The 22,128-nt window shown below is 39.6% G+C and overlaps 1 protein-coding gene across 3 annotated transcripts in view; it reads right to left on the bottom strand.

Moving 5' to 3' along the window:
* Positions 1 to 22,128, bottom strand: part of MCTP2 (multiple C2 and transmembrane domain containing 2) — a 229,837-nt gene that overhangs the window by 141,217 nt on the left and 66,492 nt on the right. For all 3 annotated transcript variants that reach the window (XM_029066580.2, XM_029066584.2, XM_029066581.1), the window contains 4 exons: positions 13,827 to 13,969; positions 13,019 to 13,095; positions 12,572 to 12,683; positions 1,288 to 1,323 (listed from right to left, as the gene is read on the bottom strand). In XM_029066580.2, the coding sequence (XP_028922413.1) occupies positions 1,288 to 1,323; positions 12,572 to 12,683; positions 13,019 to 13,095; positions 13,827 to 13,969 (368 nt within the window). The remainder of the gene's footprint in view (positions 1 to 1,287; positions 1,324 to 12,571; positions 12,684 to 13,018; positions 13,096 to 13,826; positions 13,970 to 22,128) is intronic.

Below are 22,128 nucleotides of genomic sequence, written 5' to 3'. Positions count from 1 at the left end.
CCCAACTGACAAGCACAGGGATTAATGAGAATTCACTCACATGGGAGCACCTTTGGTGTCAGTGTAGGGTGCGCTTATGCAAATAGACAGATGCTTTTAAACCCTACTCTTGAAAATGTCCCATGTTCAGTACCTGGACTAAAAGCCTGGTACCAGGAGTGCTGAGACCTCCTGGGAAGAAGTGGGATGGAGTGAGCTGTTGTCTCTGAAATTCTCTATATTATACCTCTCTTCTACACCATCCCACCACCCACAGAGCACTTATGTACATACCCGTACATAGGTTACTTCTTTTATCTATAATTTATTTTGATGTCCATCTCCTCCACTGGGCTGAAGGCAGGGCTCATGTCTACCAGCTGTATTTTATTTGGCCTAGCAATTAGCACAATGCTCTTCAAAAAGCACTCGATTAAAACCACACTGTTTGCATGCGTTTGATAGAGTGAGGCTTGAAAGGAGTAAAACCAAAAGGAATTTTTAGCGTGAACCAAATGATGAAATAACAAAGCTACAGAATTCTTCTATGAATTACAGTTTTTGGTACTTCCTATTAAATAAAAAATAGTATTAGGTGCTTGTTAGGTTGCAAACTTCATACTTAGTTCAGTAGGGTTTTTTTTTTCTGACCTGAAAAATCCAACCTTTCAACAGAGTGATGGAAAATGTCACATTAGCCACACAATTGAATTTCATGAAATTTTCTGTTCAGAACTGAAGGTTGGCAATTCACTGTACATACATAAAATTTGATTGTTTTATAAAGAAAATATTTTAAGTAAATCCATCCATTCACATGGTATCCATTTCAACCACAGAATGTTACTCACATGAGTCTTTGTTTCGTTTACCAAAAAACCCAGTAGAATTAATGTGCATTGTAAAACCTTTCATTAAAGAAATAAACTAAATACAACTGAAAATAAAATAGACCCAAGGAAAGATATGTCATTTGCAGAGAAAGGCAACTGAAATGTCATCACTGAAACTGAACGCCTGCTAAAGGGAGGGAGTGTTTAAGTTTGATATAGATAACCACCCTAGTCAATGGCATTTATTGAGTGCTTATCATGTGCAGAGCACTGTACTAAGCGGTTGGAAGTGTTTAATACAACAGAATTGTAAAGAATGTCCCCTGCCCACAATGAGCTTACAGTCTAAGGGATGCTTCACACCAAATATTAAAACTGAAAAATAACTGTTATGTGATGTAAGCTGGATAAAGTCAGGAGTGGCTAAATTCATTTTACTTGAAAAGGGGGAAAAGAAAAAAACAAGCACAATTACCTTATTTGTACTTAGCCTCTTCCGATTTGACCACCTCTATCATCGGTTCCGAAAGGATAATGAAAAGAAACCCAACATCAGGAGGGAAAACAAAACAAATAAAATAATTAACAAAACAGGTTTTGGTTAATCACACGTAGGCTGCTAACTAAAATTTTGCTTAGTATTCAGACGGTAAAGATAGTATTTATTAAGCACTTACCATGAACCAAACACCATGCTGATCGCTAGGGTGGAAACACGGTAGGTACAGATAGAGACACAGTCCCTGTCCTACATGAGGTCCCAATCTTATGAGGAGGGAGAACTGACATTATAAATATGTTGCTGGATCTGGTATTAGGGTGCAATTGTTTTAGCTCCCTAGAGCGATATTCTGTACTTTTCCAAAGGGGTTAGTAAAGTCAGTTTCTGAATAGTTACCTTTGTTTTGCGATAAGGATTAGAACAATATCTAGCACTACACCCTTGATGTAGGTATCTAACTGTAAAACATGGTAAGAGTCATTAGAACTATATTTGGGTGCAAACAAAAAGATCAAAGCTCCTCTAGGTAGGAGGTCCATGAGGATAGAGCTATTAGATATTGTCCTGGAGTTGCTATTTGAAGTCTGATACTAACTATCCTTTTCTATGAGGCTTGTATCATCATCGGGACTTGTTTCAACTGGAGTGAATGAAAGAACAAACCTATATTCTAACTCTTGGGCAGGTTTTTTTTTCTCCTCTTCTTGAAAAATCACTAAAATGTACAGGGCCTGAAAAATATCATCTTTTTGAGCACAACTTGAAATGAGGGAATTCAGTTCAAACCAACAGTTGAAAGTCTAAATAATATTTTAATAGCTATGAGTCATATAGGATAGTTTGAAGGAAATAGTCACTGTATATCATATATTGCCCTTCTCCTGGAAACATTACTCAACTTCGGCTTCACTGTCATTGTGCTTTTCTGATTCTCCTCCTGTTTTTCAGGCTTCTCATTCTTCTTCTCATTCGTCACATTTGCAGCCTCCTCCTCCTCCTTCTACCCCATAACTTTGGGAGTCCCTCAAGGATCAGTTCTGGGTCCTCTTCATAATGCACTGGCATGCATTTCCTTGGAGAATTCATTAGCTCCCATGACTTTATCACCTGTGTGTGGATGATTTCCAAATCTACATCTCCAACCCCGATCTCTCTCTTTTTCTGGTATTTGTTAAACATTTATCAGGTGCCAAGTACTATTCTGGCATTGGGATAGATACAACATAATCAGGTCAGGCACTCTATGCCTCACATGGGGCTCTCAGTCTTAATTCTCACTTATCAGATGAGGGAACTCCTCCTCTGCAATCTCGCATTTCCTTCTGCCTTCTGGACACTTCTACTTGGATGGCCACTGACATCTCAAACTTAGCATATCCAAAACAGAACTCCGTATCTTCCCACCCAAAACCCTGTTCTCCACTGACATATCCACACTGTAGACAGCACCACCATCCTCCACATCTCACAAGCCCTTAAACCTGGCATTATCCTTGACTAATCTCTCTCATTTAACCTACATATTCAGTCTGTCACCAAATGCTGTTGGTTCAACCTTCACAGCACCGGTAAAATCTGTTCTTTCCTATCTAACCAAACAGCTACCACATTAATCTGAGCATTTATCCTATCCTTCCTTAATTACTGCACCAGTAATCCTTGTTGACTTCCCTATCTCTTGTCTCTCCCCACTTCAGTCTATACTTCACTTTGTGGCTCAGATGATTTTTCTACAAAAACATTCAGTCCATGTTTCTCCTGTTCCTGAAGAACCTCATGAATAAGGTCACGGGTTCGAATCCTGGCTCTGCCACTTGTCAGCTGTGTGACTGTGGGCAAGTCACAACTTCTCTGTGCCTCAGTTACTTCATCTGTAAAATGCGGATTAAGACTGTGAGCCCCACGTGGGACAACCTGATTCCCGTGTCTATCCCAGCGCTTAGAACAGTGCTCTGCACATAGTAAGCGCTTAACAAATACCAACATTATTATTAACCTTCAGTAGTTGCCTTTCCACCTGCATATCAAACAGAGATTCCTTACCATAGGTTTTAAAACACTCCATCACCTTGCCCCTTTCTATCTTACCTCCCTGATTTCCTACTACAACGTAGGCAACACAGTTCACTCTTCTAATGATAACCTACTCGCTGTACCTTAATCCCATTTATCTCTCTGCTGACCTGACTCTGGCCTGGAATGCCCACCCACCTTATATCTGACAGACAATTACTCTCCCCAACTTCAAAGTCTTATTAAGAGAACATCTCCAAGAGGGCTTCTCCAACTGTGCACTCAATTCCTCTTCTCCCACTTCCTTTGTATCACCTATGCACTTGGATTTGCAGCCTTTAGTCACCCCTCCTTTAGCCCCACGACACTTATGTACCTATCTGTAATTTACTTATATTAATGCTTGTATCCTCCTCTAGAGCTTATTGGGAGCAGGGAACATATCTACAAACTCTGTTATAGTGTATTCTCCTAAGTGTTTAATACACTGCCCTGTACAAAATAAGTGCTCAAAAAATATGATTGATATATTCATATTTGAGGCATTTTTTATTGTCCTTTATTATGGTATACAAAAGCTTTTAGTCTTTGATATAGTTTCAAAAATGAATAAAATACATTATATTGTCCATTAAGGTTTATCTGAATGAACAAAACTCTTATACCCAGAGTCTTTCATGTCTCTGAGAATGCATAACTTATACAATAAGAAAAGAGTTTCAGTATGTAATATCAAAATTACCACTACTTACAGCAGTGAGTTAACTGCTTCTGAAAGCCCATCAAAAAGTAAATTTGAAAGTTTTTCAGGTCCCTGAGACCATTTTGCTCAGTGTCTCAGGAACAGAAAGGAACATTAATCTTGAAAAAGAACTGGAAAAATAACCCAGGGAAATAAAACATTCAAAATCTGGGTCAGTCCTTAACATTAAAAAAAATTATTCTAATTCAGTCAAGTATGCAGGGAAAACATGACATCTTCTAACAGCAAGAAACTTCACTATAACCCTGTTTTAACTCATTTGTCTTCTTAAATCTGCTGAAGTTCTTTCACAGTTAAAATTATTTTCCAGCAAAACCTTTTCATTACCGCAGCTACTGTCCAATGCACGGAAACTCCACTTTGGCTAGTTAACTAGCTAACTGGTTGTTGAAACACAGATAAGTTCTGGTGATTACAACTTAATTATGTATCTAATTGAGCACTCTACATATGTTATTATCCCTGGAAAAAAAAAGTCTTGCAGTAAATGTCCTGTATTCCCTCTAACACAAAGAATTTAGAATCTTGGGGTGTGGTAAGGAAGGAAACGGAGCACATATTTTAATAACAGTAAATAGAAACACATCTACAGAAATTGTTCTACTTAATGAAAAAAACAACTCCACTGTTCCTCCGGTCCACTTACTCATTTAGCTTTGCCTGAATGACCATGGGTATTTCCAGGGGAAAGGACTCTGAGCTAAAGGGAGAAAGAATGAGGGGAAGGGTTAAAAACATTTGGCTGTTCTCTAAATGGTTTAGGTGTCTTGGGAGTCTGTCCAAATTTCACATGGCACCAGACAGAGAACTTCTGGCAATTACAGGCAGGCTAATAATTGAACTGGTTATGTAGGAAGGCCACAAGGATGTCCTTTCAGTCAACTGTCCGGGTGCCTAGTGATGATCTCAACTGGACTTGAGTAAATTGCAGGGAAAGATTTTTCAAAGACTAGGTTTGTCGTTGACAGGGAGCATGTCTACCAACTCTGTTAAATTGCTACACTGGATTCTACCAAGTGCTTTGTACAGTGTTCTGCACACAGTAAGCACTCAATAACTATAATTGATGGATTGAGTCAAAGGACAGGAGAGATAGGGTTAAAAAGGTATGCAACAAGGACATTGCACTCTCTTGGCTTCTGACTCTAACCCAATCTATTATGGAGGTGAAAGTTGTACTATGATCTGGAAGGTCACTGAAGCCATAACTAAAGACCTCCACTGGAAACATACAAGTTAAGTGAACATTGAAACTTTGATGGGCAGAGGGTCTCTGAGGTGAAATTGAGACTTAGCAGCAATCTAGGCACAGGAAGCTGCTAAACCTGGATTTTATTTCTAAGTTCTCTCCTAATTCAGTTTGGTTTACATTGTCAGAGCCAGGGAAAACTGAAGATTGTGCTTCTTTCTTCTAATAGAGCAAATATTGATTTTTTTTATCTCTTTGCTAGAGAGTGGGGTGGATTGTACAGTTGGTGCAGGGGAATACAGACTCAGGCCCTGGGGAAGAGAGCTGTGGCTTATGGCTTTCTTCAGTGGCTAGTTGCTAAACCCACAGGGGTTTAAACCCCAGGGGTGCCTCTTGGAGTGCTTCAAACCCATTGAATTATGGGTTGTTGGAAGCTACCTATCTGAGGAGCTTAATAATTGTGGTATTTGTTAAGCACTTACTACATGCCAAGCAAGAAAATTACAATAGAAAACGATTAGGTCAAAGTCCCTGAACCACCAGGGGCTCACATTCTAATAGGGAGGGAGAACAGGTTTTTAAGCCCCATTTTACAGATGAGGAAACAAGCACAGAGAAATAAAGTGACTTTCCCAAGATCACTCAGCGGACACGTAGCAGAACCGATATTAAAACAAAGGTCTCCTGACTCCTGGGCCTGTGCTGATTCCACTGCGCCATGCTATTTCCCAACCACTTGCTGGAGTTCTCCAGAGACAGTTAGTGGAGGAGCTGTCTGAGTGACCTCCCCCTGCCGCTTCACGCTCGACCCCTGGGATCTGATGTGTGGGAGAGAGGTTGTCAGCTTCCGTGCCACCAGGACTCCCATAGGCCATCTCCCCAGTCAGGAGGGTGAGAAGGCCATGAGGCCTAGAACATTGGTAAGACCATAGCTGTGAGCTACAAGGAGCCTGAAACTCTGATCCTTTAGTCACAGGGCCTAGAGCTACTGTCTATTTATCAACATCTCTAGCTTATGTTTGTTTTGTGTTTTCGTTATTTCATCTTTCCTTCTGTGTCTGCTGTCAACTCCCTCTCGCCCATACCTCAACTCATTCTCAGATTATGGACCCCATAAAGCAAGTTGCCATCTCTTAACCCTTACTGTTTATTTTTTCCTCAGTGCTTAGAACAATACTTTGTGCACAGTGGGCATTTAATAAATATTATCACTGCTGCTACTATTACAGGGCATTTCAAACTTCATGGGTTCCAGAATGTTCCATTCCAGGAACAGACTGCAGTCATGACAGATGCTAGTCATGAGTTGCGTACCACTACAGTGCATGCAGATTTTTTATGTGAAATTCACAGTCCTGAACCTCTTTCAATTCATTCAGGAAGTCTAATTGGTTTCAGTTTGTATGCAAATCTTTAAACACATATTGATGTTTTAAATTGAATAGACATGCATTGTAATGCATGTCCTAAATATCAATTCATGAGATAATGTTTTCCCTTTAAGTGATATTATTTTAAATGCATAAGTAACAGCATGAATAGTTAGTCTTCTTCCGAAAGTCCACTGTGTTTTCTAGAAACTAAATAGTTATGGATCATTCACTCTATGATACAAATTATTTCTTATTCATAAATTTCTCTTGGAAAAGGCATGTAATCAATCATGTTTATTGAGTGCTAACCACTGTTTAAAGCACTTGGGAGAGTACAGTACAGCAGAATTGGTAGACAAATTCCCTGCCCACAAAGAGCTTACTGGCTAGAGGGGTAGAATTAGTTTGGCCTAGTGGAAAGAGCACAGGATTGGGAGATGGGTTACCAGGGTTCTAGTCTCAACCTGGTCACTGACCTACTGTGTGCTCTTGAGCAAGTCACTTAACATTTCTGTGCCTCAGTCTCTCATCTGTAAAATGAGTTCGAATCCCAGCTCTGCCACTTGTCGGCTGTGTGACTGTGGGCAAGTCACTTAACTTCTCTGTGCCTCAGTTCCCTCATCTGTAAAATGGGGATTAAGACTGTGAGCCCCACGTGGGACAACCTGACTCCCCTATGTCTACCCCAGCGCTTAGAACAGTGCTCGGCACATAGTAAGCGCTTAACAAATACCAACATTATTATTATTAAAATGGGGATAAGATATATTTTGATTCCCATGTGGGACAGGGATGGTATCTGATATGATCACCTTGGGTCTTCCCATCACCTTGGGTCTTCCCCCACTGCTTAGCAACAGACAATAAAGACTATTAGTAGAGTGCTCTTGCAACACAATAGATGGTGGTGTGACTCAAATTCTTAATTAATGCTAATGAGGTAGATGATAATGTTTATTTTCTTCACAAGAGCTCTTTCTCCTTCCTTCTGCCCCAACAGCAAACCACAGCATAACTTTACATTTTGGAGTACCACACCTTCCTGTAATTTCTAAACTTTTCCAACTCCCATAACCAAGACCAGGTCACATAGGGCAACCAAAGGGGAAATTTTGCCCACAGCCTGTATCTGTATGATTACAGTGATCAATCAACGGTATTTATGGAAACACTGTGTGCAGAGCACTGTAATAAGCACTTGGGATAGTACAATTAGTAACACTGTATTGTTGTACTAAGCACTTGGAAGAGTACAACGATCACAGGACAGGCCTGAATCTATGTATCTTTGATTCTTTTAAGAATGATTTTCAAATGTAAAGATCCCAGGACAGCAGTTATAATGATATTCCACCTAGGGGGCAGCATTAATCAAGTCAGGAATATCACATAGCTGCAGCTAACCTTCCTGTTTGTAATTTAAAACCCAGTTATTTCCTATATCTGAAGAGCCATGGTGGAAGGCATGGTTATCAAGACCAATGTCCATTTAAAAGAAAGAAAAAAGCACTAAGAATTAAAGATTGTGAGAGCCAAACAAGCTGTTAAAATAATTTTAGCTATGTTTGCCCACATATTTATTTTGTATTATTTTAAGGTGTTTCTGAAGCACTTACTAAGTGCCAAGGACTGTGCTAAGCCCTGGGGTAGTTAATTAGGTCAAGTACCACCTCTGTCCCTCACTGGGCTCATAGTCTTTGTAGCTTTCCAAAACTGTAACCCAGGCATTCATTTTGAAGTTTAGTGCCGCAAATATTTACAAAAGATAAGCTCTCAAACTAAAGTCACTTTAAAACCCAAACTTACTACTATTAGCATCCTATCAAAGCCATGTTCAATAAATCTCTCATGATTTATCACTGCCTAGAACCAGTCTTGTATTTGCTATTACAATTCATGCATGTAGTCACTTAAACACAGAGCATTTGGGGGTGGGGTAATTATCCTAATTTATGAACCCTTTAAAAGCTGACAACAGCATTTTAAAACATATCATATGGCACTTGATATACAGTATGATGCATTATGTTCAATTATATTGCACACAATTTTCATCTTGTGGATGTTTCAAATATCTGATCAGTTATCTGCCCAGATGTACAAGCAGTTAGTGCCATGGGCGCTCAATAAATGTTAATTGACTGAATGATTTTGTGTGCCCCCCCCAATCATAAACATACCAAAGAATCTAAAAACAATTCTCTCAAGAAGGAAAAATGCATCTGGTATAATTTTAATATGAAATTACAAAAAAAAACCCACACCAGCTCACCCCAGCTTGAAACTTTGTATTTAAATGCACTCCATGAAACATGCCTGGGAATTACATTTCACTTTAATATACATTTTTAGCCTGAAGCCTTTGTTTATCAAAGTGTTAGATTCATTGTCCAACACCTAATAAGCCGCTGGAACCCTTCTAAGTTTTCCCAACCCATGAAGCAGTAATTATTTGTTAAGGGGCCAACTTTTGAAAAGTTGCCTTGCTAAGTCACTTCACTGCTACACAGCTAAGCAGACGATTCGTGTAAATCAGGCTGGGGAATGTATTATTGGACCCTACTCTTAACTCTGTCCTCGTTCCTTGAGCAGTTTGGGGTAAAGTAATGGAATTAATTGAATGTCTACTGTCTGCAGAGTACTGTAAACTTCTTGGTACTGAGAATTTCAGCTTACACGCCTATAAAATCAAAGTTTATGCTGGGCACTGACAACATTTTACAGATGCTAGCCCTTCTTGGGAGTTCATATGGAGGAAGTGGTCCGGGCATGTGTCAACACTCGAGTTGCAATTTCTACCCTTAGTTTTGCTGATCCCTCATGAGTTCACGGTGCTTCCATCACTGGCCACTTTTCTGTTGCTCTCAGGGCCCGGTAATTTCACCCTGCCTGCCATTCAGCAGATGAGGGATAGTGCAAGAGGGAAACAGCAAGAGGCCTACGGCAGCACTACGGACCAGGAATTAGTGGCACAGTGGGAAATAAACACTGCAGAGAATCGGAAAACCAATGAGCAAGCTTCAACTCATGAAGCTTCACTTCAGAGGCTGGTGCAACACTGTCTAGCAGAAAGCATAAGGCCTTCCTAGATCAGATGAGCAATCCAAGATTCAGTTTGTGACAAACAGCAAAGGGACACGTGGGGAAGGTATGGAGGTTCTCTTCCCCACCATATTTGATCCTTAGGGATATGCCTTCTGATAGCTCTCTCCCTTGTCTCTCTATCAAACCATCCTACAATTTACTTAACTCTTTCACATGGCACCTTGGCCTAGTGGAAAGAGCTTAGCCCTGGGAGTCAGGGGAATCTGGGTTCTAGTACCAGTCCAGCCACTTGCCCAATGTGTGACCTTGGGCAAGTCACTTAAATCCTCTGTGTTTCCGTTTCTTTATCAGTAAATAGATTATAATTCCTGTTCTTAAATCCCCATAGATTGCGAACCTAATGTCGGGCAGGAATGATGAGCTCATTGCCTCCACAGTGCCTGGCCCATAGCAATCCCTTAATAACAATTATGATTGTTTATTATCACTATTCTCAAGCCTTCCTTCCTGAAGCTGTATGAATTCATTAAAAACAATCTGTGTCCACACCTTTCAAGATTTTCTAAATGCGTTCTCAGCTTTTTCAGACTGATGACTTCTAATCATTCTCCCCTACCCATTTTAATTGCATTCCCTGTTTCCTCTAGATTGCCGCTCCTTGAGGAGAGGCATCATGTCTACCAACTCTATTATATTGTAGTCTCCCAAGTGTGAACAACAATGTTCTTCTCACAGTAAGCAATTAAATACCTTTGAAAGATTTTGGGGCCTCTTATACCAAGGTTAGAATATAGGCCTAGTTCAGAGGTGAGGAAGAGTTTAGTTATTTGTTTAATGGTGACTTGGTAAGCGCTTACAATGTGCCAGGCACTTTATTAAGTACTGAGGAAGCCACAAGGTATCTGAGGCACAGGGAAATTAAATGACTTGCCCAAGGTCACACAGTTGACAAGTGGTCGAACCAGAATTAGAACACAGGTCCTTCTGACTCCCAGGCTATTGCTCTATCCACTATTGCTTCTTGATGGAGGAAGGAGAAATGGGGAAAATAAGCAAACGCTGAAAGGATTTTTTAATGGAATATGTTAATCAATAGATCAGATTTATTGAGTGCTTACTGTGTGCAAAGCACAGTAGTTAACATTGGGAGATTCAATATAATAATATAACAGAGTTGGTAGATATGCTCCCTGCCCAGAACAAGCTTAAAGTCTAGAGGGGGAGACAGATATTAATATAAAAAATTACAGATATGTACATAAGGGCTGTGGGACTAAGGGAGGGGTGAATAAAGGGAGAAAATCAAGGTGATGCAGAAGGGAATGGGAAAAGAGGACATGGGGGTTTCATCAGTGAAGGACTCTATCTACTAAGCCATGTTGCTTCTCTAGGCTTTCTACAAAATAATTCACTTGGAATTTACTGATGGATTCTCTCACTTTTAAACTGATCCATGAGAATTTACTGGATGAAACCAAAAATTCAGGTAGAGTACAACTACTATAACCAATCATTAAATGTCATTTGTTGAGTAATTTCTGTGTGAAGAGCACTACACAAGCACTTGGGAAAGTACAATACTTAAGAGTAGGAATGAGAAGCAGTATAACCTGTTGGAAGGAGCAAGCACCAGGGAGTCAGAGGACATGGGTTCTAACCCCAGCTGCCCCATTTGTCTTTCGTGTGACATTGGGCAAGTCACTTAACTTCTCTGCGTCTTAGCTACTTTCATCTGTAAAATGAGGATTAAGACTATGAGCCTGATTTGGGACAGAGACTTTGTCCGACCAGATTATCTTGCCCAGAGTTTAGTATACTACCTGACACCTGTAAGCACTTAGAAATATCATTAAAAAAAAAAGTAAGTAGGTGTGATCCTGTCCCACAAAAAGCTGAAACATTAGATGGACTTACAACTATAAAACAGTATTACCTAAAAACTGCCATAAGAGAAGGAATGCCGCACTTGTTTGTAAGGTTTTTTTTGATAAATCAATTTTCAAAAAGATTCCATAAGTGTTTCAGGTGGATTAGATATATGACTGCAGGCCAAATTTATTAGATTATTTAAAACCTCACACTGCATTCACAGACCAAAACTTAGTTTTAGAGGTTTTTCCTTTCTGCCTCTAGTTTTTTGTTACTTTTAGAATCTAACTTGCTACACGGATCTAATCAGGGATAGATATTATTTACTCCTTCCATTCATGATAATAAACTACATTTCTTGAATATAAAATAATTTACAGAATGCAGAATGGATCTAATGGTAAATACACACTTGAGTATGCCATTCATTACTTAAAGATCTTGAATGGGTAGTAATTCATACTTGAATTGATACAGTGCATATTTTAGCAGATTCCAAGCAATTTGAATTACTTCCTCAAGAAAGAATTGAGAATGAAAAATGTTTAAAAAGCATGAACACACCTCCCAAAATGGAGCTCGGATTCTCATAATTGGAATATCTAAATCCAGGAAATAGCCAGAGCTGCAATGTGTTAACTGCTTTGAAAGAAGTCAATCAAAAGTCATACTGAGGAGCAAATAGAATCCAGCCTAAAATCATTTTTTTCATAGGATCTAATATTGTTTCTCTATACTCATCCACAAACAGATTACTTTGTGATAAATTTGCTTAACTACTTTATTGTTGTTATATTGTACTCTCCCAAGAGTTTAGTAAACACATTCTACACACAGTAACTTCTCAATAAATACAATTGACTGAATAATTCCTGAAGGTATATGCCTGGCTTTTGTCACAGTGGACTAAAAGGCACTGGAATGTCAAATTATAAAATATGCAATGCTGGAAAATACATTGTGTTTCAGAGGAATTTTTAATGAGGTATTAAAATGTTTTCTTACAGGTCTCTTGAAATCCCCTTGTTTGACTCCCAGATTCAAATTTAACACAATCACTCCCATGTCATCTTCTAAACTATTTGGATCTTCCAATTTTAAAATATATTCAGTAGTTCTAGAAAAAAATAGATTAGCGCATTAGTGACTTTAAGGATTCAAACCAAGTGTTTATATTTAGTATTTTAAAGCAGAGAAATGAAATAAACTATTTTAATTCTGATTGAGTTCTGTAGCCCATTATAATTTATTAAGTCAAGTTTGATCTGAATATGTATGAAGTTTTGTGAATATTCAGTTTTGTTTTAAAATTAAAAATTATTCTAATTGAGTGGGCATATTCAATATATAGATCCAAGCTAAATACACAGGAAACATTAATAAAGTTGAAGTTACTAAATTACTTCTATCAATTAAATTGCAATTATAATTTCATCAAGAGTATTTCAGTACCTATTGAGTTCAAGTTCACTAAGGATTATAAATGCAGAGCCCATGAAGTCAGATGTAGTTAGGTCTCGGTCATATACCTAATTGGGAGAGAAAACAAAAACAAATACAGCAAAATATTCCAGCAATATGAGATGAAATTTTTATCCACACAGATAATATTCAAGTTTACAGATAACACAGCTAATATTGGAACTAAGAAGAGATCAATTTCAATTGTAGAATTTTACCTAAACATCAGAAATTAATTCTACAAAGCAGGAAAAAAAAGCATTTGTTTTACTGCCATTTTCTTCATAAATTCTTAACTGAGAAAACATAACTACCTTCATTGTTTTAGTCAGATGGAAAGGCACTATGCATATATTGTAAAGCAACTACATTCTGCACAAATATGCAGTTTTAAGCCAGATGTTTTAGCAATTGGTGCTTTAAATTGGTAGCTTAAAGCTCTATTAAGTATAAAGTTATTCTTAATGAGAAAGACTTTACTACATGTCACCAAGGCATCACAGGTAATAATTCTTCCACATTCAGTAAGTTTAATGCAGTCAATTAAAGGATTACTCTAAAAGAATTTCTGTGGACTACAGCCCAAGTCTGACAAAAAAAAATGCATTTTTAATGTTCAGCGTAGAGATTTTTGACCTAGATTCATTTTAAACACACATTGCCTGAGTCAACTAAATTGCAGTCATAGCTTTTCAAAATTAATTTTTTGAGAAAAAATAAAATCAAAAGTGTTGAGTTAAGCAGACTTTGGATAAAATAATAGATTTCCAGAGCTACCGGGGGTTACTATTATTATTACCTTAATTCGCAGTTTTTGATCAAGGCTCTGTATTGGCAATAGAACCATTTCATCCCAAACTGGGTTAAGGTTTTTATATATGACTTTACTTTTATATATGGTCTTCCCATTTAGTTTAAATTTCACATATGGATCACTTGTACCTTAAAGAGGGAAGAAGGAAAAAAAAAAACAGTCATTAGCACAGAAAATTATAAAAGTCAAATATAACTTTCCAAGCATTTTCATAATTCAAAGAATTCCATGAGGCATGTTATTTTGCCCTCATGAAAATCTTGAGAATCCTAGGTGGAAAAGGAAAAGGAAGGGAGAAGGGAAAAGAGAAAGAGGTGGGTAGGCAGGGAGAAAGAAAGCAGAGTTTCATGGACAACAACAGCACCTTTTTTTGTTTTTTTGGAATTCAACAAATAAAAATCCACAGGCTCCAGTTTATGGCGTCCTGAATTCATAGAGGGAAGACACACCTCCTAGGAGCAGCAGGATGCCAACAAAGGGAAAGAGACCATTGTAAAGTACTTGGCCAGATGGTTGTTGCCTTAGCACCTGCAGATTTTCAAAAATCCCAAGTCTCTGAAGCCCCAGGGAAGCAGAACATAGGCAAAATGATTACAGTTAAGAAAGGGAGCGAAAAGATTATATTGACAAAGTCGCTAGCCCCTTGGATGTTCTGCACCTGGAATAAGGCAGCATGCATATTGTTTCCAAGCCTAGCTCAACTTCAAGCCACTCAGCTGGCCACAGCTCTGCTCTGTCATGACTCTCCCCCATGGTGCTTTCAAACTGAACCTAAGAGGAATTAAGCAACAATCCCAACCATCTCTCTTTCTGATGGTGATGGGTAACATGAGAAAACAGAACCAAGATGCATTTTCCTAAACATTTGGACAAAAGAACAAACCCTGAATCAACCATATATGCCAAGTGATGCATCTGTGAGTGATTTCAACTGATCATTGGTAAGCATGACTTTTATTAACCAAAAGATTCAAGGGTTCCTAAAGGGTTTTTTTTTTCCTGTTGTTGCCTAGAGGATCATCAAAACTACTTTCAGCCATGTGGAAACAGTTCCCAAAAAAAGAGGAAATTAAAATTGTGCTTCTATATGCTACCAGTCACATTTCTAGGACACATGGACAACTTTGATAGATTGAGATGACTTCATTACAACTTGAATGGAAACATTCCCTTCCAAATATTTATTACATTCTTAATTCCTCATCAATACTGCTGCCCTATCACGCTCTTTAGTTGCCTTTTTATCTGATGGTGCAGCAGGAAAAAATCCCCATATTTAGAAAAAAAATAAACTATAAATGCTCAGTGATTCTGCCTGGAAAGAATGGTTACTTATTGGTAAGGAGAGGCTGTGGTAAGCAGGAGCTGAAGCAAAGAGAAAACAGACAGAGAGAGAGAAGAAAGTATCCAATAAAGCATATCTAACTCAATTTCATGTACTCTGATTTAATAAGTTTGAGGAAGATGAAGTGGAAGAGGAGGGAGAAAAGGGGGAGAGAGAGCATGCATATCAAAGTCTTTACAAAAACCAAAAAAAGATCATATTAAGGCCAGACTTCTCGGTGTAAAAGTAAACTGACTGCTTTCCAAGCTTTTCTACAGAGGAGACTAAGCAATTCTCTCTACCCTCTCCCTTTCACTGTAAAACAGAGTACCTCCTATAAGTCAGACTTTAACAATAATTCTGATTTATATATATGCATGTATAGATGTTATATATATATATGTCTATATATGTTATATGTGCAATATATAATAAACAGTGAGAAAAAAATATAAAAAAGAGACCTTTAATTAAATGAAATTGCCACTCTGGGATCAGACCTTCATGCCTGTCAGCTTACTCTCAAAATAAACATCTCAAAACCAGGCCTCAGTGGTGTCACTTCTCACAAGCAAAGCATACCGGGTAATCCCTAGGCATCTTGACAGCTACATAATGTTCAAACTGTTTCACGGGTGAATGGCGGCACTCATGTGAAAGAAAATATTAATGTCTGGAATTAATAGAAAAAGGGATGATGGTTTTCAAAGGCAAACGAGGAAAGCGAGTGTCAAGTTAGTACAGAATTAATTGTTAGGGAAAATAATTGAGAAAGGGAGAACATGCCGTGGATTTCTCTCAGGGTGTCTCCCTGTCAGGAAAGTAACATCTCAACTAGGCAGGTTTCTGAAAAGGGGTCAGCTCCTCAAGAATGCAATGCCCAGATTATACAAACGACCAGATGACACCTGAATAGATGCACTTAAATCTTTCTGTTAGGAGCCTCACAAACAATATGGGTCTGAAGTATTAATGCTGATAGAACCAAAGTGTTCTAACGTGGAATTCAGCCTTGAGATGGCACCAGTGGATTAGGGGGCTGGGTCGTAGCTGAACTGCATAATTATTAGTAGATTAAGTTACGAAAAGAAATATGTATCTCTTTGGTATTTAAAGTTAACACCATGAAAGCCTACAGATAACTGTATTTCTTCTTTCTGTTTTAGTAATTATTGTTTATTATGTGCTACAGACTTAGTTCTTTTACCACAAGAGGCTCCCAGTCCAAAAGTAGAGACAGTACTTCATCCCCATTTTATAGATGATGATATTGAGGCCCAGAGAGATTAGATGATACGCTCAAAGTTTCACACATGGCAGGTCAGTGGCAAAGCTGGGATTAGAATATCCCATGTTCTTCCTGCTGGGTGATTTTATAATGTTAAGTTTAGAGGAAAGAGAAACTAGGGAACAGAAACAAACTCATTATAAGCATTAATGTTACTGCTTATACCAACAATACTTCTATTCGTAGAATGGGAATAATAGTATTTAGCACGTTCAGTCTTAAGGGCCTGGGTGTATACTCTTTGTAAGCAACCCAAAGTGTTATGTAAAACCAAAGTATCACTATTAATGACAACTTCCCCAGCTATAGTTTCTGAACCCACAGGTGTCTCTTCATGGGAGCCATGAGCTAAGTACCATGGACTCGGCACTGTGGGATTAATGTTATTAGCACCATCCCCACAACCTTTGGGGCAGGGTGAGCATCTATAGCTCACTCTGATGACTGGAGTTGGAAGAGGGCCAGAGGTAGAGCCTAAGTGGTGATTCCACCCCAGATCCCCTCTTGCAACGAAGAAAATGCTACAGCCAAGGGTTGGGTCCTCATGGGGCACAGGGGATGAGCATGGGTGGGGATCCTCCCGGTGCAAGTGGGAGCCCCAGAGCCGGGAAGACACGCGCAAACCCCACAGGACACAGGACTGTGTGGCTTCTACCATGACCAATATCAGGATCAACAACCATGGCAACACAGCAGAGTTGTTTCTGCTTTGGCAGGAGCCACATTATAACTGGCAGAACAAGATCTGGGAAAAAAAATATGGTAGAGCCAATGGTGCTGAGACAACAATCAATCATTGGTATTTACTGAATGCTTACTGTAACCAGAGCACAATCACAAGCACTTGGGAAAGAACAATATAGAAGACTTGTAGGAACTATCACACAGACACACACACACATGCATCATACCAAGATCATTTCTCTACTAAGACAAAATCAGAGGTGTATTTGGGTAGAGATAAAGTAGATCCAAGGCAGCAAATTTTGTGAGACAGAAAGCTTTCAACCGTGTATTGTCCCCCACCCAGTTTAGGAGACCCTATTCATTCATTCAATCATATTGATTGAGCAATGACTGTATGCAGAGCACTGTACTAAGTGCTTGGAAAGTACAATTCTGCAAAAGAGAGAGACAATCCCTGCCCATAACGGGCTTATCTCCCAATACTCTGTCCCAGACTTTAAATGTTATTTCTGTCTCTTCCCTTTGCCTCTCAATGTTTCCAGGAGGGAAATGGAAGTGCAAGGGCTTCAAGCAGAAAAAGTCACAAGGTCATGGGTTCTAACCCCGGCTCTTCCACTTGTCTGTTGTGTGACCTTGGGCAAATCACTTCACTTCTCTGGGCCTCAGTTACCTCATCTGTAAAATTGGGATTGAGACTGTGAGCCCCACGTGGGACAAGGATTGCATCCAACCCGATTTTCTTGTATCCACCCAGTGCTTAATACAGTGCCTGGCACATAGTAAGTGCTTAACAAATGCCATAATTATAATTATTATTATTCCATCCCACCATCTCTGTGTGCTGTGTACCCTTAAACTAGCCACAAAGTCCCTTTATTTCTGCCTCACTGGATAATGAGGCAAAATAATATAGAAATAATATATATATAAACATATAATATATAAATACTATAAATCATATATTTATACTAATGTCTGTCTCCCCCTCTAGACTGTAAACTCCTTGTGGGCAGGGAATGTATCTGTTGATTGCTATATCATACTCTCCCAAGTACTTAATAGAGTGCTCTGCACACAGTAAGTGCTCAATAAATACAATTGAATGAATGTATGAAGGGATAGGAAACTCAGCTCCAGACCACCTTCCCAGTACAACTGGTCAGGATAAGATAAGGGGTATTGGTTGAGCACAAGGCACGGATAAGGTGACCAAATATCAAGTGTCAAAACACTGCTTGCACAGGGGTAGGGTTTGACTCCTAGACACCTGATTGGGTGTTTTTTTTAATGATATTGGTAAATTTTTTACTCTGTGCTAGGCACTGTACTAAGTGCTGAGGTAGATACAAGCTAATCTGGTTAGACCCAATCCATGTCCCAAACAGTACTTACAGTCTCATTCCCCATTTGACAGATGAGGTAACTAAGGCACAGATAAGTTAAGTCACTTGCCCAAGGTCAAACAGCATACAAATGGTGAAGCCTGGATTTGAACCCAGGACCTTTTAACTCCCAGCCCCGTGCTATACCCAGTAGGCAATACTGCCTCTCTGGGCTCAACTGGCTAAGATGTAAGCCAGCCCAAGACACTGAGCTCAGTACCCAAATCATTCCTAGGCCGACCCAGGGTTTCAGTTTAGGCTGAAATCTAAACTAGCAAACCTCTAGATTCCACTTAGAATAGATCCAAACCCTTGGGTTGTCCCATAATGAACTCAGATAAACCAATCTTTGGGTGCAAAGTACTGTACTAGAGCACTCAGACTGTAAGGTCATTATGGGTAGCAAACGTGCCTACGAATTCTATTGCATTGTACTCTTCCAAGTAGCTCTGCACATAGTAAGTGCTCAATAAATACCATTGTTTGATTGGAAGAGTACATTATTACAGAGTTGGTAGACATGTTCCCTGCCCACATGAGTCTACAGTTTAGAGGGGAAGACAGGCATTATTATAATAATGATTATAATTATAAAGATCCCTTGTAGTCCTTGGGACCTGGGCCCTGCTCATACCATGGACCAAACCTGAGCATTGGAAATGTGTGATGAGACACTGGGCAATAAGTATTACATTTTCAGCTTCTTGTCTCTCACAGCCCATTTCTCCAAGCTTCCCTCTGAAAGAGCCTATGTTTTCCAATTCTTACCAAAATGTTAGGTGGGAATCTCTGTCTCAAGGAAATATTTTTTATTTTAGGAGTGAATATTCGCCACAAACACTACCATGTTGAGCTATCTGGTAGGTAAACTCTCTTAGTATCCCCCTGCTTCCTAATGTACCTTTCAGCACTTCTAGCCCCAGATTTCTCCAGAATCACTTCAGTTTAGGTATCCACTTCTCTTTTTTAGTGTGGAGGTAAAAATGAAGTGGAATTTTTAGGTGTGTGGGAGGGAGAGGGGGTGACACCTGGAAAGAGTTTTGTCTTCAAAAGGCTAACAGGTCAGAAAGGCACCATTTTGGCTGAGAAGGCCTGATTTGGAAATTCTCTGATCCTGGATGAATCAGGTTATGAGTGAAACTCAAAGCTGTGGTGGCAAATTTCCATACTGAGCTGGCATCTATGCACTTCAAGGAGCCCACAGTGAGCAGAGCCTGCATGGAACTATAACTATATAAGCAATGCTAAAAAATAAGCCACAGCCCTTCCCTTTCCTCTGAATCTGTAGGCAAAAGCTTTGATATTCGGATGAATATCCCATTTCTCCTGTACAGAACCTTCCGCAAAATGATGGATGACAAATACCATCTTCCCTAGCAAGCCTTGTCCTCCCACTGACTTCCTCCTCACTGTAAACAGCATCACCATCCTTCCTGTCTCATAAGCCCAAAACCTTGTAATTACCCTCTGTTTACCTCTCTTATTCAACCCACATATTCAGTCTCGTTGTGGGCAGAAAGCATGACTACCAACTCTGTTGTATTGTACTTCCACACATGTTTAGTATAGTGCCCTTGCATATAGTAGGCACTCAGTAAATACCATTGGTTGATCTGTTACCAAATATTGTGGTTTCTACCTTCACAACAGTGCTAACATCTGCACTTTCCTTTTGATCTGAACTGCTGCTTGGCTAATCCAAGCACTTATATCCCATCTTGATTATTGCATCAGCCTCCTCGCTGACCTCCCTGTCTCCTGTCTCTGCTGACTATAATCCATTTTTCACTCCCGAGCATTCAATAAATACCAATGATTGACAGATTCACTCTGTTGCCTGGACCCTTTTTCTTAAAAAAAAAAAAAAGAAAAAAGTCTGCCTCCCCTAGACTTTGAGAATCTCCATATTTCCCCTTCCACCTCCACAAAGAGAAACTCCTTACCATCAGATTTAAACCACTGTAAGAGCTTTCACCTCCTCTCTTATCTCACTGATTTCCTACTGCAAAACAGCCCACAATCTTCACTCTGCTAATGTGAACCTATTCACTGTACCTCCATCTCACCTATCTCACCACTCACCCCTTGCCCATGTTCTATCACTCCTTCCCCCTTCATACCTGACAGAGGGTCGGTCACTCACTCCACCTTCAAAGGCTTACTAAAATCACATCTCCTGTAAGAGGCCTTCTCATACCCATTCCCCCTACTCCCTCTCCCACGTGAGTCACCCTTGCACTTGGATTTGAACCCTTTAAGCACTTGACATTCATCCCACTCTCAGCTCTTTATCACTTAGGAACCTAGAGATAATTTACTTTAATGGCTGTCTCTCCCCATTTACTCTAAGATCCTTTTTTTATGGTATTTGTTAAACACTTACTATGTGTCAGGCAGTGTTCTAAGCTCTGGGTAAATATAAGAAAATCAGTTGGAAACAGTCCCTGCCCCACATGGGGTTCATAGTCTTCATCCCCATTTTACAGATGAGGTATTGAGCACAGAGAAGTTAAGTGATTTGCACAAGATCACACAGCAGACAAGGAGCAGAGCCAGGAATAGAAACTGATTGCCAGGCTGGCGATCTATCCACTAGGCCGTGCCTCTCCTTGATGTGGGCAGGGAACATACCTGCCAATTCTGGTGTTTTGTACCCAGTGTATTTAGTACAGTGCTCTGAACACAGTAAGGGCTGAATAAATACTACTGATTGGTTGAATATGGTTCTACTTTTCTGTGGTCCTTTATTTTTTAAGGGAGGGAAAGCAGAGAGATAGGTCAGTGGCCTGAATTAGTTACTATGAACATCAACAAGCTGTTGGCTGTTGGCTTCCAGGAAGCAGTGTGGCCTAGTGGGAAGCACATGGAACTGGGCATCAGATGGCTTGGGTTCTAATCTTGGCTCTGCCACCTACCTGCTGGGTGACCTCAGGGAAGTCACTAAACTTCTTTGTTTCTCAGTTCCCTCATTTCCAAAATGGGAATTCAATGCCTCTTCTTCCTTCTACTTAGAATGTGAGTCCCATGTGGGACCTGATTATCTAGTATCTACCCCAGAGCTTAGTGCAGAGCTTGGCACATAGTAAGTGCTTAACAAATATCATTTTTTAAAAAGTCTTTCTCCCACAAAATGTGGAATTAGGAACCTCAAAGGTGTTTTTATTGGGACACAACTTGAAACATTATTGAATTCTACAGAATTGGAACACAAATATCTCCCTCCCAAGTGCTCATTTTTCCTACCTGCTGCAAGTGTTGCGAACTTGTAGATATGATTTCAGGTGGTGGGTCCACTTCACCACTGTCCACCTCACCACTGTCCACTCACACATTTTAGCCACATGGGACTGTGAATCCATGTGGGACAGGGACTATATCTAATCTGATTAACTTGTATCTACCCCAGTGCTTAGAAAAGTGCTTGGCACATAGTATGCACCTAAATACTGTATTGTTAACTCATTCCAGGTTCCAACCTATCTCCCCTAAGTTTGAATAAGACTGATAAGGGGTGCCATTCCTACAAAACAGGAAGGCAAAATCCAGGGGAATCTTGTTGTTTCTTTAAGGCACTCAATCGGTTCGCTTATCCCTACTTAGCCTCAC

This window comes from Ornithorhynchus anatinus, chromosome 5, assembly GCF_004115215.2.
Source record: "Ornithorhynchus anatinus isolate Pmale09 chromosome 5, mOrnAna1.pri.v4, whole genome shotgun sequence".
Lineage (NCBI taxonomy): Eukaryota > Metazoa > Chordata > Mammalia > Monotremata > Ornithorhynchidae > Ornithorhynchus > Ornithorhynchus anatinus.
This window is presented reverse-complemented; position numbering and strand designations above follow the sequence as displayed.